The sequence below is a fragment of the Castor canadensis genome, chromosome 14, assembly GCF_047511655.1.
Source record: "Castor canadensis chromosome 14, mCasCan1.hap1v2, whole genome shotgun sequence".
NCBI classification, from domain to species: Eukaryota; Metazoa; Chordata; class Mammalia; order Rodentia; family Castoridae; genus Castor; species Castor canadensis.
In genome coordinates this window covers 114779961-114798137 of record NC_133399.1, presented here as the reverse complement: position 1 = coordinate 114798137, position 18177 = coordinate 114779961, and the positions used below count along the sequence as shown (strand labels likewise).

Here is an 18177-nt window from a genome sequence, read left to right as displayed (position 1 = left end):
AGCAGAACATCTGCAGGATTGCGCAGTCTCCCTAGGCAGAGCCTTTGGTTTCAAGAGGACTTGGTCGTCCCACTGGGGGCGCGGTGGGTGATGGGTGAACGTGTTCCGTGGGTTGCAGAGAGAGGAAGGATGTGCACCTGCATACACATCACCAGGGGCCGGCGCCCACCCTGTCTGTGGGGTTCAGGCCCCTGGAGGAGGCTATGGTCTTTGGTTAGGGACTGGAAGTAACATAAACACCAGGATAGATGCAAGAGACACAGTCCCGTGTGTGTGCACAGAGCTCCTGCTGGCCTAGGCTCCTGAGCCAGGGCCGTACACTTTCGTCCACGACTTCACTCCCCCTTACAGCCCATGTCCACAGACCTCCCTCCAGCGAGTCCTAACTGCGAGGGATCATGCTCTCTTATTGAAATTCTGGCTCCGAGTGCATCTTCAACTCGTGGCAAGCTGTCGGTCACGTTGTTCTTACGGCGTCTGATGTGGCATGTGGCACCTAGCTTCTTGCCATTCACCTGTCTGTGGTGATGACAACCACCATGCTTTCACCCGTCTGCTCAGAGGAGTGTGGATCCAAAGCAGCTAGCTTATTTTCCTCCCTGACATTTATTCCGTCATGTTTAAACATATGGATTATTGTGGGTTCACAGAATCCGAGTGCACCAGAAATTAGATTATATGGCCCAGAATAATTCAAAAGGTGGGAAAAAAAAAAAAAAAACAATGCCAAGTGAAACCACAACCCAAACAGGTTGAATAGACCTGGTTCAGGACACACTTACCAGAATGACAGTCAGTCCTCACAAATTTTGTGCCAGTAGACAGAGTGGAAGGTGTCAGGCTGGTGGGAAATTGTCTTTAGCAGATGTGGGAATTACTTCCAGTGTTGGTTTTGGTTCTTGGCCTCTGTAAGTGTGGGTCAATTTTTTTTCAATCCTTCTATGTAAGGGGTCAAGGTGACCTTCAGAAATCAGCAAGTTCTTTCTTCCCAGTTGGTCTTCTACTATAATCAATGTGATTTAACCCGTCAATTAAAATTGAAGCCGCCATTTGCATGTGACCCCGGCGGATACTAAGGAGAGAGCTGCCAGGACCTGGAATCTGTCAGAACCGGCTGAGGTTCTGGCCTGGTTTCTAGCTCAAATCTGCTGTTATTCTGCAAATTGGACCAAACAAGCAGCAGTGACCTAAGAAAGCACTAAGTTTTCAAGAAGCGACTTTTGCTAACAGTGCCTACGCTGCTGTTCGTGTGACCTCAGGTACCATTTATTAAATAATCCCCTCTCTATTTTTAACTTCAACATCTGTTTGGTTTCTTGCATTTGTCTCATAAAAGAGCCGGTCTGCCTTCATCGTTTATTTCTTCTTCAGGATGAGCCACTGGGTGGCACCCACCATTTCCTCTGGGCATTGTACTCAGGAGCATATAAATGGGGTGAAGAGTGTGGATGTAGGCAAGACATATTTGTGTGGTTTCCTTAAGACTCCTGTCAGTTCCTCGGCCCCTCAGGCCTGCGACTTTGAGCCGGCTCTCCTCAGGTGGCCGCAGCTGGCCACAGTGCTGACCATTCTTGCTCCTAAGGGGCATCACCATTGCACTTACCTGTCCACCGGTGTGTGTCTGCTGCTGAATTAGCTCTTCCACCTTCAAGCCTATGTCCTTTTGTGTGGTAATCCAGGAGGCCTTCTTAATGGAGGGGCTGTTTCTAGCTCGATGACAGTTGGTCAGTACATGGCACGAGTGAAGGAGGGTCAGGCCATGGTACAAGCAGAGCTTAGGCTACCTGGACCAGACATGAATCTGAAGAGTTCCCAGGATAGCACATGCACCCTCGGCCATGTGCGAGTCACAGAAAACAATCCCTGGAAAAATATTAATTCATTAACTTTCCATAAGCGGTAAGGAAACAATTAGATCAAACTTCTTCAGAACTCAAATTCCAAGCATAGCACAAAGGACCCCATTGGGGAGGCAAACAGTACAGGATGAGGGAGCCATGGCCCTGGGAACAGCATACAGGGGATTTTCCCAGTGACCTTTCAAGGAGAGAGACCACAGGTCTCAGAGCTAATCAAGTTCCAAAAATGGAAGGGTCTTCCTAGACCAAGCTCAGCCACCGGGCCATGCAGAGAGGACCTGGAAATACACACAGCATCAGAGCTTAGCGGAAATACTACTGTCATTGCTCCAGGCAGTGCTGTCTGCTTGGTTGAGGACCAAAGTGACCTCTGAGCATCTTGCATGAGAAAGCTTTGTCCTGAGAAGCAGGTAGGATTGACCACAAGGAGCTCAAACATGGCCACATGTGACCCACTAATGAGTTGTAAATGGGTATCTGGAAATTGACTCCATCCCTGAAGGGAATGGGATGAGGGCTTTACTTGGAAGATGAACTAATTCACAGAGGAAAAGGAAAGGCTGTATATGTTCCATTTCCTTTGGTCTACTGATTCTTAAAAGCAATAAATGTTATACTTTCATTTTGGTAAGTCACTGATTTCTGCCTCTCCTATCATTCCTATTATGCAAAGGGTTGGCCAAGCCTACAATGGAGACAGCAGTTGATATCAGGGTAGTCCTCCTTCCCTGGTCTCATCAAAAGCTGTGGTCCATGCTGGTTGCTAATTTTTTGGTATCTGACTCCACAGTGCTTTGCAATAAAGTAATATGAATAGCAAGCTATTGTTGGAATGGAAAATTTGAGTGCTGTAATTATTTACCCCAGCAGGATTTCTGGTGGAAGGTATCTCAGTGACATAACTAAATTGGGCTGTGCTGTTGTGACTTTAATTTTCATAAGAGCCCCCATCCTTGTTCTGTGTGTTTTATCTATGTTAATTCTTACAGGGGCCCTAAAAGATAGGTACAATGGTTATCACCACACCAAGGGAGAAGTGGGTGCCAAGAGAGAACCTAATTCCCAAGGACACCCTGAGAGTTGTGTGGCATTTGCTGCAGGGACTGAGGGTGACCATGATCACCCTCCCCCTACCCCGCTGCTCAACTCCTGATACTGAGGGAGACAACACGGGTCCAGATGAGCTCTGGGGTCTCCAAAAGCCAGGTTTCGTTCACATCTCACTAGGTCACGCGTGTGATTCGGGTGACTTTGCCTCTGTATTCCCTGAAACACAGCATGGGCAGTTGGGACCCTTCCTTCTGTGAAGCTCGGAATTTCATTTTTACTCAGCAGCAACCATGCAAAGAAAGTCAGGCATGCGTGCACACACATTTCACTTTAAAACAACTTAAACCAAGAGAGGAAAATAGTGTTCCAGCAAATACACAGGGTTCTTTTGCTGGCCCAGTAAGTCATTTGCAAAAGATGTGCCAAAGCAGAGTTTATGATAACAAAATTAAAAAAGGACAAAACAGAGGAAAGCTGCGAGAGTTTGTTTTCAAATCTTCTGGGATCAGTTTTATGTTCTTCCCACATGGTTGGTGCACAGTGGCTTTGACACAGATGAGGCAGTCTGATCTCTGAGATTCCTCTCAGCTGGGGTGGGAAAAACTCATGTTTCCTCTCCGACTGTAAAGGCTTTTCTGGAAGAATCTCAGGAAGAAAAGTCAAGGTTGGATGGTGTTTTATTAGATCTTATTTTCTAACACTGAACTCCCGGAAGATGATCAAAAGCTCTGACTCATTGGATGGCCAGGAAACCACATTCCTGCCAGGGCCCTGGGGCTGGTATGCCTGTGACTCATGCTGACTGTGCCTTCTGACACCAGGGACACCTTCTCCCCATGCCAGCACTGCTGAGAGTGGCCACTTGGGGGAGGTCCCAGTGGGCCCCGTACTCAGCCCTTACCAGGCTTCACACCAGCCAGGACAGAGCTGGGCTGACCTGAGGAGGCCAGTTCCAGGCCACATCTCAGCTCTCTTACTACCTTTTATGGAGATTTTATATTTGAAGTGTAGGATGGCATTTGCTAAAAATTATTACAATTCTTTTTTAAAATTCACTAATGGTAGACATAGTTAAAATCATGGAGGAGGGCCTTCTCTGTTAAGCAATCTGTGTGCAGCCATGGGAGTCTGGATGTCACAGGGAATCTGGATGTGGTGAGGAAGTGACCCCAGCAGAGCTTTAGGAAGTGTCTTTCTGGAGCCTTCTTGGTCATGACAAAGAGTGATCACAGGGTTAGACATGTGTGCATGTTCAGAGCTTGAGATGTGTGCTGACCTTCCATTTCCATGGTGGAGCCACTGCAGAGAAGGGGGACAGCAAGATCAGGGATGCTGTGAGGACGTGATGAGCAGCGAGAGCTCACCTGGACCCGGGCTGTTGTGAGGCTGGAGACTGGAGTTCGCACATAGTCGTGAAACTGATCGGGACTTGTGATTTTCCATGTGGCAACATGGAATAGTCATCAGGATGGAAATTCTTCAAGACAGAAATTCTTCAAATGGAAGTTAATGTCCACATGTTTGCCCGCAGACCAGTCTGATGTGGAAGCTGGGGGTGTTGTCCCCCACTTGCAAATTGCTCTTGGTGGAGACCTCAGGGTGACGGGATGGAGGAAGAGCAAAATGGTAGCATCTCTGGAAGCCACCTGGGGCTTGCACCTGTGGCTGTTGGAGAGGAAAGAAGAAAGGCCAAGGGAGCCACGCTGGCCTTGGGGCACTGAGGTGAGGAACATGTGGATCGAGGTGAGCTAGCTCAGAAACAGGACACATGATGGGGGGATCCGCCCCAGCAAGCACACCTGTGTGCCCTGCCCAGCAGAGCAATGAGGTCCAGAATCCAGCCCATCTCTCGTGTAAAACAGAAAAGTGCAACAAAGCTTATTCCCAGACACTAACCATGAGTTCTGCTGATCCTCGTTACCAGAGATACTTCACAAGGAAAAGAAAAATTGTTGGCTTCAATCTGCAGGTGGAAGGTTCACCCCAAAACTATGTTAAGCGGCCTCCAGGGCACTTCATGTGGCCATCACCTTGGTGTCAAGAGGGAAGAGCACCTGTGTAGTGACAATCTAGGGCACCTGTCCAGAAACTCACAGGAGATGCAGAGGGGTCAGGAACCTAGGGGTGAAAGCAGATTGAGACCCAAGTTGCGACATGGACAGGGTCTTCGGTCAAAAGGGCTGTAACACTGGACGGAAAAGGTTTGTGTCTTCATTCATAAATTCCTATAGATCTGTGAAAAATTAAGACAACCCCCAGTGCCCAGGATGTTCGAGAGGGTGGGTCTTCCTGTGACTTCTAACCCTCTCTATCCAAAGCAGATTTCTCCTCCGGTGAAGCAGCTCCCCACATCCAGCTCACAGCTACCCATGCCCTCTGCCCCTTGGCCCTGGGTTGGGTCCTGTGTTCAGTCCTGTGTTCGGTCCTGTTTTCAGTCCTGTGTTTGGTCCCATGTTTGGTCCTGTGGCTGCAGCACTAATGCAGAAATGAAATAGTACATTTTCACAGGTGTGCATCCACTGAGGGTAGAAATCAAACATTCACGTTGGGTGTGTCCACGGTCCTTTGGCAGGGCTGTAGAGAACCATGTGGACACTCAGGAATGCACATCGACAGGAAGTTCAGAGCGAGCTCAGAAATGAAGCTGACTTCCACGCCCTGCCCATCATTTTCCCATAAAATTATTTTCCCTTCTTTTCACCTCATTTTGCTAGATAATTAGAATAAGCCTTTTAGTACAATTGCACTGAGCCTGATTAGCCAGACCTGCTCTCCTCGACAAATGCAAGTGATGAATTGCAGATTTTTATATCATTTTTCTGACAACTGGTTGAGGTCTGATGCACAGAGCAGACAGAGGGCAGGGGGCTGGAGGACTTGGGGACACAGAAAGTCAGTCCATGAGCAGTGTGCACCTTCTAGACCTCATGCCGTGCCCACGTCCTCCTAGCTTTCTCTCTCTTCTGGGTCTCCCATGCCCCGTGGCCAAGGCCATCGTGACCTGCTGAGCCTTCATTCAAAGGCATGTGATAAGAGATCTGGGATTCTTCAAATCCCAGTGGAGAAGCTGGGAATGGAAGGCAGGAAATGAATGCAAAAGTCAATCATCGCCCAATGCCTTACCCATGTCCCTTGTGTCATGTGCTTTCCTCATTCGACCTTTAAATCACTTCATCATTCAGTGACATGAGTAACAACGTTCCATTTTATAGATAAGGTAACTAAAGTTAAGTTACTTGACCAAAATCACAGCAGGAATCTGCTTCCACCTGGATTTGAGCAAGTCAAGCCCGCAGAGTACGTGTACAGGACCCTTCTGTGCTGACCCGGTGCTGGGGGTGCACTTGTGAGACGGAGTGGAGACAAGCAGAGCCTGGGGTCCTGGATCCTACAGGGGGTGGGGGGCATCTGGTTTCCTCGGTCCACCAGGAGCCCTGGACCCCCCTTCCCGCTCCCCCCACTGCCATATGGGAGACTCTCGTCCCCTTGCTCTCTTCCTGCTCTGAGCAACATCTGAGAGCTTCGTGCCAGATGGGGAGAAATCGCCAGGGCTTTTCACTATGGAAAACATAAGTTGCTAAAGGCACATGGCTTCCAGTGAAGCTGACCATGAGGACATCGCCCATGTGTCCCAAAGTAGCATTAAAATGCATGCGTGTTTGCAGCTGCCGAGCTCTGAGGCCCCAGCAGATGGCCAGCCGAGCCATTCTCTGTCTAGAACGTTCATCTTGATGTTCCTGGCCATGGGGTGATGGCCACACCAGCCACAACATGGCACACAGTCATATTTTTTGGTTGAGTTTCAGGTCAAGAACTACAAAATCTGTTAAACCAAAATCAATCAAGAATCAGAGGACTTTAAAAGTGAACTGCAACCCCAGTGCTGTTATAAAACCTTGTAGTTATTTGGTTTCCTGCAAATAAACTTGATGTGTGATGTATTAAAAAAAAGAAAAAGAATGACGCCTTAGGCACGGTTTGTCAATGAATAATAGGTAACTCATTTCGTCTGTCATTTTTAAACAAATGTTATTCCCTTTTATTAATATGTGTAGTGAAATAGATGACTAATGGCTCAGCCTGGGGATATAGATCAAAATTCAGTTTCACAGCTAAGCAGTACTGAGAGTGGGCATTTGCAAAGATTTGAGGCACGAGAAAAAAAAAAAAACAGCCACAAATCAAGTTTCTGAAGTTGCTTTTCTTCTAGAAAATGAGCACAAACAGCAATATTTTAGCCTAGAGATCTTTTAATATGGAGACATACGTAATGAATTGTACACGCAATGCGTGTGTTTATTCATTCCTGTGTAACCACTGAACACAAGTCTTAAAATAGCGTTACTGAACATAAATCTTTAAAACTGGGCTGCGCTATGAGGTCATCACCTGCCCCCAGGTTACGTGGTCTGCTGGTCACCAGGATGAGGTCCCCAGAGGAAGAAGACCTCAAACCGGGGTACTGGGGTCATGACATTGTCACAGGGAGGAATCTCAGGACCCGTTGTGGTAGGGACAAAAGCAAGGGAAAGGAAAAGGTGGTATTCCCGCAGACACGGGTACAGGCACACGAGGAGAGACGCACTGAGCATTCTAACATCAGGGTACTTGTATCAGGTGAAACAGGACGTGGGTTTGGTTCAGAAATTCCTTTGGCACCTGGTACATCCCAAACATTACCATCCCTACAGTGTTCTAAAATTATCGGTTCAGCCCAGGGACAGTAAGTCTGGGAAGAATGTTTATGCCGGTCCTCGCGACATAGACTGCAGCCTCTCAGATCAAGGAAGGGAGGGGCCAGGCAGTCTTCCTGAAGGTGTGTGCGCACAAGGACGAAGGTGGTTCGGTGAGAGTCGCCTGAATACTTCCTCCTGCTAGACAGTGGGCCCTCAAGGCAGCATCCCCATCCCCATACTGCAGTGTGCCCGAGATGTGCCACAGAGCCAGTTCTCAGTGTCAACCCACATGTATCTACAGGAAACCAGGAGTTAGTGAAGCATGGGGGCCAGTCGTCCACTGGTGCTCAAGTCACATTGATTGAAATGGTGACCAGAAGCCTCTGAGGTTACTGGAGCTCTTCTGCTTCCCCATCAGATAAATCCTCTCCCCCTCCACTTCCAGGACACTTGCCAGATCTGTGCAACAGTAAATGTGGAGCCAGTGTCCTCTCCATGATAGCTGACAAAGGAATCTCGTGGTTGCTGGATGCTCGATGGTGAGGTCAGTGACTAGGCTCCTACAGTAGCCTTGAGCCATGGATAGCCTCGGAATTTGCCATTGAGCCCCTGTGTGGGTGCCGTAGGGAAGCAGCAGGCAGGGGACTGAAGGAACCCCCCTCTACCCTTCCCTTTCCCACATCATAGTTGGTCTGCGAGGTCTCGACTCCCTGAGCATGGACACAGTCCCTGGGGTTGACCTGGTAGGAAAACAGAATTTGGCACAGGGCACATATTTGTGAGAGTTTCTTGGGATGCGTTTATCCAGTAGTATCAATGAATCTGGCATCCTGAGCCCAGACATCGGTGCTGGGGAAGAGGAGAGGGCAGTGGACACCTGTGCACCTGAGAGCCACACAAAAGCCAAGGCAGAACAGTGCCAGGCGACCTCGGACCTGCCCACCTCAGCTCCTCCTTAGTTCCCAGCAGTTAACACCAAGGCACAGCACAGAGAAACGTAGGCCCAGGCCTGATCTCGAGTCTGCCGAGCCGTCACAAGGTTTTAGGGCAGTCACATCTTCTCCGAAGCTCACGTTCCTCATTTGCAATTGGGTATCACAGCAGTTACTTAATGTTCAGACAATCCAAGTTCCCTCCTCAAGGTTGGGTAGCCAGAGTGAGATGGCAACAGCTGACCTTGTGCTAAGACAGATAGGATGAGAGGGGTGTCGAAGGTCCTGGATCCATTTAGGGTGAGGCGTGTCACCCACCGCTATCGCCATGTCTTCCTCCTAACCCGGTTCTCAGGAAGGTTTCTGTTTTTTTTTTTTATTCATATGTGCATACAAGGCTTGGGTCATTTCTCACCCCTGCCCCCACCCCCTCCCTTACCACCCACTCCGCCCCCTCCCTCTCCCCCCACCCCCTCAATACCCAGCAGAAACTATTTTGCCCTTATCTCTAATTTTGTTGTAGAGAGAGTATAAGCAATAATAGGAAGGGACAAGGGTTTTTGCTGGTTGAGATAAGGATAGCTATACAGGGCATTGACTCACATTAATTTCCTGTGCGTGGGTGTTACCTTCTAGGTTAATTCTTTTTGATCTAACCTTTTCTCTAGTTCCTGGTCCCCTTTTCCTATTGGCCTCAGTTGCTTTTAAGGTATCTGCTTTAGTTTCTCTGCGTTGAGGGCAACAAATGCTATCTAATTTTTTAGGTGTCTTACCTATCCTCACCCCTCCCTTGTGTGCTCTCTCGCTTCTATCATGTGCTCAAAGTCCAATCCCCTTGTTGTGTTTGCCCTTGATCTAATGTCCGCATATGAGGGAGAATATACGATTTTTGGTTTTTTGAGCCAGGCTAACCTCACTCAGAATGATGTTCTCCAATTCCATCCATTTACCAGCGAATGATAACATTTCATTCTTCTTCATGGCTGCATAAAATTCCATTGTGTATAGATACCTCATTTTCTTAATCCATTCGTCAGTGCTGGGGCATCTTGGCTGTTTCCATAACTTGGCTATTGTGAATAGTGCCGCAATAAACATGGGTGTGCAGGTGCCTCTGGAGTAACCTGTGTCACAGTCTTTTGGGTATATCCCCAAGAGTGGTATTGCTGGATCAAATGGTAGATCGATGTCTAGCTTTTTCAGTAGCCTCCAAATTTTTTTCCAGAGTGGTTGTACTAGTTTACATTCCCACCAGCAGTGTAAGAGGGTTCCTTTTTCCCCGCATCCTCTGGAAGTTTCCTAGTAGAACCTGATGAGCAGCTGCTGTAACCTGTGCTGAGCCTCTGCTTGAGTCCCGGCTCTGAGGAGCAGGGGTGCTGCACTCCAAAGCTGACCTCAGAGCTTCCCCAGATGCCCAGGTCCCTTAACCACAGGCATCTCCTCCATGAGTGTGACCTGCGGGCTGTGAATATCTAGAAAGTGACTTTCCAAGCTGAGGCTGGAGCTGGTGCATGCACCACCAGTGTGGTCTGCTGTCTCCGAGGTGCAGGTCACAGATGGTTGTCTGTCCTGTTCTCTGTGATTGCTGAGGACAATGTCCTGATGCAATGTCCTCATGAGGATGTCACCCAGACATCAATGGTGGTGAATGACAGTTTTCTCACTATATGTTTCTTGCTCGGTGCCCACTCCAGGCATCGAGGAAGAGGATGATAAGAACACTGATCTTCGCTGGGGGAAGAACAAACCGGCCCCTTCACCACTGTCAACTTTCATTCCAAACTATCCCGTTCCAAAGATGATGAAACTTCAAATACTTGCTTCAAGAAAACCACTGAAAGCCAAGTGTTTTTATAACTTACTTCGTGCTTCACAAAGGTAGCTAGGCTGGTTGAAGATAATTTGAAAAGCACGAGATGTTGAAAGAGGGAAATAAAATGTGGCCATAATTCCTCAATCAGAGAAATCGCTCTGAGCAGCTCAGCAAATCGTCTCCGGTCTTCTTCCCAGAGCAAAACCCGGATTGCAGAGTGTATAGAATTGCACAGACACTTTTCCTCACTTAGCACAAGGCTGAGAATTTCCAAAACTCTTGAAAGTTCTCTAATACTCTATGCTATAATCATGCCATAATTTATTTACCCATCCTGCTTTAATTGGACCTTGGAAAATCTAGGCTTGTCATTTTTCTTAAAGGAAAAAAAATGGAGCACCAGAACTCACCCTAAAGTCATTTGCACAAAATCCAGGGGAAGGTGGACCTGTGGTAACTCCCACATGTCAGAGCACCTCACACCGGGGCTGAAAGGGACAAGGCAAGCCAGACACCAGACATCTGTCAAGTAGAACCCTGAGTCTGTCAGATGAAGAATTTAAGAGTGTTTAAAAGTTAACTTGCCATTTTCATGTCACAATGCTGAAAAATTCCCACCCAGAAAGCATGGCGCATATCAAAGCCAGCAGAGCACCATGGTGGCAGAATGTCACTTCTTTCTGCGGGAGGCCAGATATGCCGGGACGGTCTGTGCGGTTGGCATCTCCCAGCTTCCCTCCAGTCTGAGGTGGAAAGGAGGGGGTTTGGCAAGGGCAAAAACAGGGATTTTCAAAGATGGCTTTGCTCATTCTGCAGAGCTGGCAATTCCAGGCCTAGCTGCACCTCAGGTTCACTGTGGAGCCGTTAAGGGAACTGGATGGGCCCTCCCCATACCGACAAGGGGGAGAGTCTGGGTGTGAGGCAGAGGGGGCCCCCAGTCCTGGGCAGGCCAGTTACATTTGAATTTCAGAAAACAACTGACATTGCAAGGGATATACAAGTCCTAAAAGTGACTCACAGTTCCTTGGAAATGCAACTGACTTGTGTGCCACCATTGTCCGGCAGCCTCCCCAGGACCTTCTAACTAAAGGAGAGATGTCACTTCTCACAGACCAGGAGCAAGTTCAGTGTCAGGATGGCTCGCACTAGTCTCTGGGACCTCACATACATCCGTATGAGCAACAGAGACTTTGTTTGGAAGGCTGCATGTTCCAGGTTTTGCAAAAGACCCTCTTTTCTGCCGTTAAGGCAGTGTTTGCTGTGTAAACCTGATGGACACATCTTTAAAACATCTTTGATCTAAAACCTTATTAATACTGAAGGTAGTACAAAGGATTTAGCATGTGTGCGTTTGGAATTTAGATTTAAACCATGTTATATAAAATGTAATTAATGTCACTTTTCAAGTGAATACTGTTCAAATTTAACTGAAGGCAGATACAATTGCATCTTGAAGCTTTCAGACATTTAAATAAGAAACACTGCCTTTTCACTTCAGCACTTTGTAATTCTTTTTTTTTTTTTTTTTTAGTCCAAAGAAATTCAAACTTAAGGACATGTTACTGAGTCATAGCTGAATTCTTTTGGAAGATTCTGTGACCCGTTTGCACAGTGGTGGTTAACTTAACTTGATCTGGCCCTAAAAATGGGAAAACTACCTGGAGGTGCTCATGTACATGACGGTTGGAGGGGTGACTCCGCCGTCCAGAGCAGTGGCCACCACCTGCTATGGGGGAGCCACGTGTGCAGTCAGCCTTACCTGAGTGAGGTGCCTCATTAGGATCTGTGGCTTTTTCCCTTATCCTAATTGACATTGAACTGGGGGTGAAAATTCTGCAGACTTTAGGGGCACCTTCTGCTGAGGCTTGATCTGCCATCCAAAATAGAATTGTGAGCACTTCTGTGTTTCAAAGAAACGCCGGTTATCATTACAGCCTCGGCTGGCTGCAGACTGGAGGCGCAGCTGTGGCTGGAATAGGAGAGGAAGCCAGCATTAAGGCTCATCACTGTCATTGTCCTCTCCGAGCAGAGATGAATCCTTAATTAAAGCCGCCTTTGAATCCTGTCATTAGAGAAGCAGTCCAAATGTAGACTTGATGTACTTTCTTTAGAGTAAAAACTTTAATGCAGAAAGTCTAGAAAGTGGGGACTTTCTGACTTTCAGAACTTGGTGGAGGACTCAGCAAGCAGCTCGGGCGTCTCTGAGAGCTCCATGCCCACTGCTGACCTGTGCTAAGCGCCCAGGGTGTGGAGCCCTGCCTGGAACAGTGGCTTGGTGGGTCAATCCGAGGGGATCCCCCACCCTGAGAGGCTGCAGCCCAGTCAGGGCTGCAGGTGGATCTTCCAGTAAGTGCATGGAGTCCCCAGCTCCCTCCAGCATCAGGGTCACTGCGTCTGGGTGGGATCCACATGGGGCACATGGTAGGCAAACAATGGAAGAGACTCAGTGAGGTAATGGAGGGCGGCTGGCTGGTGTTCAGAGTCAGAGTGACATGGGAAGGACTGAAGGATGAACATTACACACATTTCACAGGTAAAACTTGGACCTTGACCTAACCTGCCTCTCCTATCTCCACCCAATAAGCAGGTGACAGGTGGAGTTCCTCAGAAAAGACTAAAGCGAAATCCCTGTCCTGAGAGAGACGGTGTCAAGATCAAGGGGTGCACTGCCTTGCATGGGGAAAGAGGTCAAGGATCTTGAAGGGTCAGGAGTTGAGCTACAGTGGGGCCTGGGGGCTCAGAGGTTGCCAATGCAGGGGGCAGAGGCCACACAGAGGCTTCCCAGGTGCCTCTTGGCTCTGTGGCTTCTCCAGGCCAGATCCTAGCGGAGGCTGAGACAGGAGGGGATGGACAGTACACTGAGGAGTCCCAAAGGAAGTCAGAGATACGACTGAGCACTAGAGGTAGCCCTGGTCCCAGGTGACACTGATCACATTCTGACACCTCGACTCAGATTCCTATCCTAGTGAGAGGAAATACAGACCTCAGACCAGAAAATACCATGCATCAATGAAAGGAAGGGACCTAGCTCAGGAAACAAGGGGAGTGGGCCTTGGTTGACTCTGTCCTCTCCCTGGGCAGTGGCTGACTCTGGTCTTTGTGCAGGCCTGGTGTCTGGGCCCCTGGAAGAGAAGGCGCAATGGACACCCCGATTCCATGATTGTTGATCCCTGTAAGAGCAGTGTCAAGTGTGCCTTTCATGCTTGGTGTCTAGAAAGTTCATCTGAGGAAGAGCATGGAGCTGTGGAGCATGACCCATGCAATCCGGATTCTGGTGGGGGCTGTGGGCAGCCCCAGGAACTGCCGCTGGCCAGACCCAACACTCCAAGGGTGCACAAGGCCAGCCCTGCAATCCCACAGGGAAACACGGCAATAAACCCAAGGACGCACAAATAATGCACCTAGGGAGCAGGAAACGCTGAGAAGCCCAGCTCGGGGACGAAGCTTCTCACTTTCTCATCCCGAGTGTGAGATGGTGAGTATGCTGACCTTCCACCAGGAGACGCCCTGCCAGTTGATTCCCTTTCACGGGCGCACTTCGTTTCTCCTTGGGCCTGTCTCTGTGAAGGCTTAACTGCTTCTTATTACTAGTACCGGCTTAGCAAAATTTGGAGACCACTTGCCTGACTCAAATGGTAGAATTTGTACTGAAAATCCTTTACAAACTCATTGACTGAAAGCGGGCCTCCCTTCTACCCCTTCTCAGAACCCTGCAGTCCTGCGTGGACACGAAGGTCTATCTATGTCACCCCACACACAGGTGCCACCACTCTGAACCTAGGGTCAGAGGCAGAGCTCCATGGAAACTGCCACCTCTGTGACCACAGAGAAGTCACTTAACCTCTGAGGCCTCAGTTTCTGCATCCATGGAATGAGAGACTCCTAATTCAGCTGTCATTCTATAAGAAAAATAAGTCATAAGGTGCCGCCACCCAGAGAGGACTGCAGTGTGCGACCTGAGGCAAGCAGGCCGTGGACAGTTCTGCAGTGGACATCTGCAGGCAGCGCCAAGCTCATTAAGGCTTGAAATACAGAAGTGGACGAGTTCCAGAGTTCCCCAGTCTGAGGCACTTTTCTGATTCTACTGAGAAAATGTGATGGGGATTTGAGCGTGCTGTCCGTGTCGGCCCTATTAATCTCGTACACATGACCCGGTTATTGCCAGCCCCTCCTGGCTGTGAGGCTTGAACGGGGAGGGGAATGAAGAGGCTGATGGGAGGAGGCTCAATGTCACACGCCCTCAGCACATCCGTGAGCGTTGCTGACGGGCCTGCGTCCCTCCCAACGTCGGCTGATGTCTGTCTTGTCACTCTTCTCCCTAATGTGAGCAGGTGGAGGAGGACAGGGCTGCTGACCGGCCAGTGTGTGTGTGTGTGTGCCTTTAATAAGCCGAGAACAGCTAGTTTGAGGTCCCCAAAATGAGTCCCCATTTAATTTGAGAGCTTTGTGCATCTAACCCGTGTTAGCACCCACTGCAGGGAAACAGGAAGGACGAGGATTAGACCTTGCCTGTGGCCTTAAGTTAGAGCAGGACATTTACCCAGACAAGATCGGGATTGTGGTAGGAATATGGTGGACACAGACCTTGTTCTGAAAAACGCAAAGCCCTGTGGGGATAGAAAGGGTGACAGCCACGGTCACGCCATTCCACACTGAGTAGGCTTTGTCAGCCACCAAGCGACACCAGACACAAAACGTGAACGCGTTCGCCCTCCACCCTGTCGTATTTTCTGCTGTCGGAGGCTCTGCCAGCTGCCTCCCGAGCAGCTGCGGGCTCAGTGTGCAGTGTGCAGCTTTGTTATCCTCCGTGTATACCCCGCGTGTCCACGCCCTTGGTGTGACACTGACTCAAGTTCAAAGCCATTTTGTGAATCCTGTGCGAGGTGTGTGCCTGGGCCGGTGTCCACTGAGGGAGGCGGCGAGCTCTGAGACGAGGGTTGTCACTTTGGTCTGTCCCCTGGATGCCATCCTGGTTCACAGGAGGTGACACTGTGTGGCAGCAGTCTTCTAAGTGGAGAAAAACCTGAGGCCTTGGTTTCACACATACTTGGTGTGGTCACGAGCTGACCCACCCACGGTGGTCCATCCCTCAGTGGGACGATGCGTCTTTGAGTGTTCAGGAGACGAGTTGGCCACACAGAGACAGGTGCAGTGGAGCTAGGTAATTAATTTGCATACATCGTCTTAGAAAATTTTAACCAATTCAGAGAGACATTTATTGTGCACATGGACTTTTTAAAACTTGGGGAACGCCGTGAAGTGAGAGGGTCTCTTTCCTGCGAGAGGAGGCCCCAGCAGCCTCTCAGCAGGTCACCCACGTTCTCCCTCACTTCCCATCAAGTGAGGCGGACCGGTCCTGCCACAGTGCCTAAAACGGACCCCGCATGTGACACAGAGGGGTAGTGTGCACGGCGCCTCGGACCTGTCTGTGCATACGGAATGCGTGCCAATCGCAGCTACGCGTGCAAACGCCCCTGCATTCATGGCTGTGTGACAAACGCTGATGCCCGCGGACACCTGTGCGTGTGCATGTGGAGGCGGTGGTTCTGACACCCGTCCCTGTGCTGTGCTGACTCATGGACACATATGTAACATGTTGCCCAAAGCCCCCATCCTGCTCTGTGTCCTGCTCTGACTGCAGAGCAGGGTAGGGCAGAGCAGCGGCAGGCAGCACACCGGGTCTGAGCGCCCTGAGCACCTGCAGGAGTCCCAGCAGGGATGAACTGTTGTGAGGGTCACCGGAGCCATTGACGCGGTAACGCAAGCTACCACGTCAATCTGCCATCCAGACAGACAGTCGGGGAGGCTTTTGCAGGTGACACAGGCTCCGTGGGACTCAACCGGCCATGGAGTCCAGTGGACAGGTGGGGCCCTCTCATGGCTGCCTGGTGAGACTGCCGAGGTTAAATGAGCCTAAAGTAACTGACAGGGAAACTGAGACCCGCTTGCACTTGCTGCCAGAGCGGGCACCCAGATGGGGGAAAGAGTGTGTCTGTGACCTCAGAGCGGTGACCCAGAGAGGACGGTCAGTCTGAGGTGACAGGCACAAAATGCTGGGCTCTGACTGTGACATCTGAAGGAACACCTGTCCACATGTGACCATGTGGTGGCAGATGTGAGCAGATGACTGTGTCTACACCGGTGTAGTAAGAGTGACTTTGTTTCTGTCTTGCAGAGGAAGAAGGAGGAGACCTGGCCCAGCCGGGCCTCAGCTTTCCAGGCCCAGCAGACGAGGACCTAGGTAGAGTACAGATGCCGGACGGCGGGGGCTCACGGGACTGGTCAGCTCCACCCCCTGGGCGCCCCTCCATGGGGACCCTCCTGCAAACTCGGGTTAAGGTTGCTGTCCTGAGAGTGTCCCCGTAAGAGCTAAGGCAGCGGGGCTGAGGGTTTTCAAGGGTAGTGGCTTAAACACCTTGCAAAGCTCTCATGAGACGTGGTCCTCCTGAGGCCCTTACCTTGACCAGGTCACTTATTGGTGCAAATAAGGCAGTATTTCCAGTGAAATGGCCCCACTCTCCCAGACCTGGGACCAGGACCTGCCCAGTCACCCTTGGGAACATAGGGTCCAGGACCTGCCTGGTCACCGTGGGGAACACAGGGTCCAGGACCTGCCCTGATCACCCTGATCACCCTGAGGAAGCCAGGACCTGCCACAGTCAGGGACCAGGAGGACCTACGCTGGGCACCCTGGGAAGCGAAGGGCCAGAACCTGCCCCAGTCACCCTGGGGAACACAGGGTCCAGGTCCTGCCCCATCACCCTGGGAAGCCAGGAGCCCCTCTCACCCCACTTCCCACACAGCTCTGTCCTCGATGCCCAGCAGCTGGTCACCTCAGTCGGCCCAGCTTACGATGCTCTGTGCCATCAGGGGCCTTCTCCAGCCCAGGGAGGCTCGGGGACTGTCACCTGCGTTTCCCCCTGTGGTGGCCCGTGTCCTGCAGGAATGTCCTTCTTAGGCCACCACAGACACCATGGGGCTGGGGTGTTACTTGGCTGTCAGTCATTTGACGTGGAGCTCTGCGTACATGGAGGGGGCAAGGCTTCCTTAGCACCGTGAAATGTTGAATGCGTTCGACTTCAAAGAGACACTGAACAGAGACGCCCCGTGGCGCTCTGCACTCGCTGCCCTCCTTGAGGCCTTCGGGATTCCCTGCCTTGCTCACAGCCGCAGGAGGCCGATTACAGCACAGGGCTGAGTCCTGGATCCCAAGGCCGACTTTTCAATGTGGATCTTTCCAGGTTTATTTCAGACCTTCAGGAGCAAGGAATCTGTTGCCTGTTTGATTGGTGTAAAGATTAATATTGAGGCAAGGCAAGTGACTCATGCCTGTCATCTCAGCTGCTCAGGAAGATCAGGGTTCAAGAACAACCTGGGCAAAAAGTTAGCAAGATTCCATCTTCATAAATAAGCCAGGCATGGTGTCTCTTCTGTAATCCCAGCTATTTGGGAGTAGGATTGAGGTCCAGGCCAGCCCTGGGCAAAAACATGAGACCCTACCTGAAAAATGACTAAAGCTAGAAAGGGCTGGGAGCTTGGCTCAAGTGGTAGAGTGCCTGCCTAGGAAGTGCAAGGCCCTGAGTTCAAACTCCAGCACTGCACAACCCCAAAAGATTAGCACTAAAACTGAAGGAGCCATCTTAGTATAAACCATTATTTCTCTCAGGGACTGTTACAGCCAGTGTTTGCTTCTGGTTTAAAATGATGAGTTTGGAAGAGATGGTGGCACCCTTTCTCCAGTGAGCTAGTACCCAACTGTTCCCTTGGGAACACGCACGTGTCAGGATTTCCCTCCTTTTCAGGGCTGAGTGGTATTCCTTCGTGGGGTTGCACCTCATCTGCCCACA

The 18177-nt window shown here is 50.1% G+C and overlaps 1 protein-coding gene across 10 annotated transcripts in view; it reads left to right on the top strand.

Annotated features, from left to right (window-relative positions):
* The window catches only part of LOC109696566 (disks large-associated protein 2), a 664364-nt gene that overhangs the window by 511392 nt on the left and 134795 nt on the right, over positions 1-18177 (top strand). For all 10 annotated transcript variants that reach the window (XM_074055339.1, XM_074055343.1, XM_074055340.1 and 7 more), the window contains one exon: positions 16506-16571. In XM_074055339.1, the coding sequence (XP_073911440.1) occupies positions 16506-16571 (66 nt within the window). The remainder of the gene's footprint in view (positions 1-16505; positions 16572-18177) is intronic.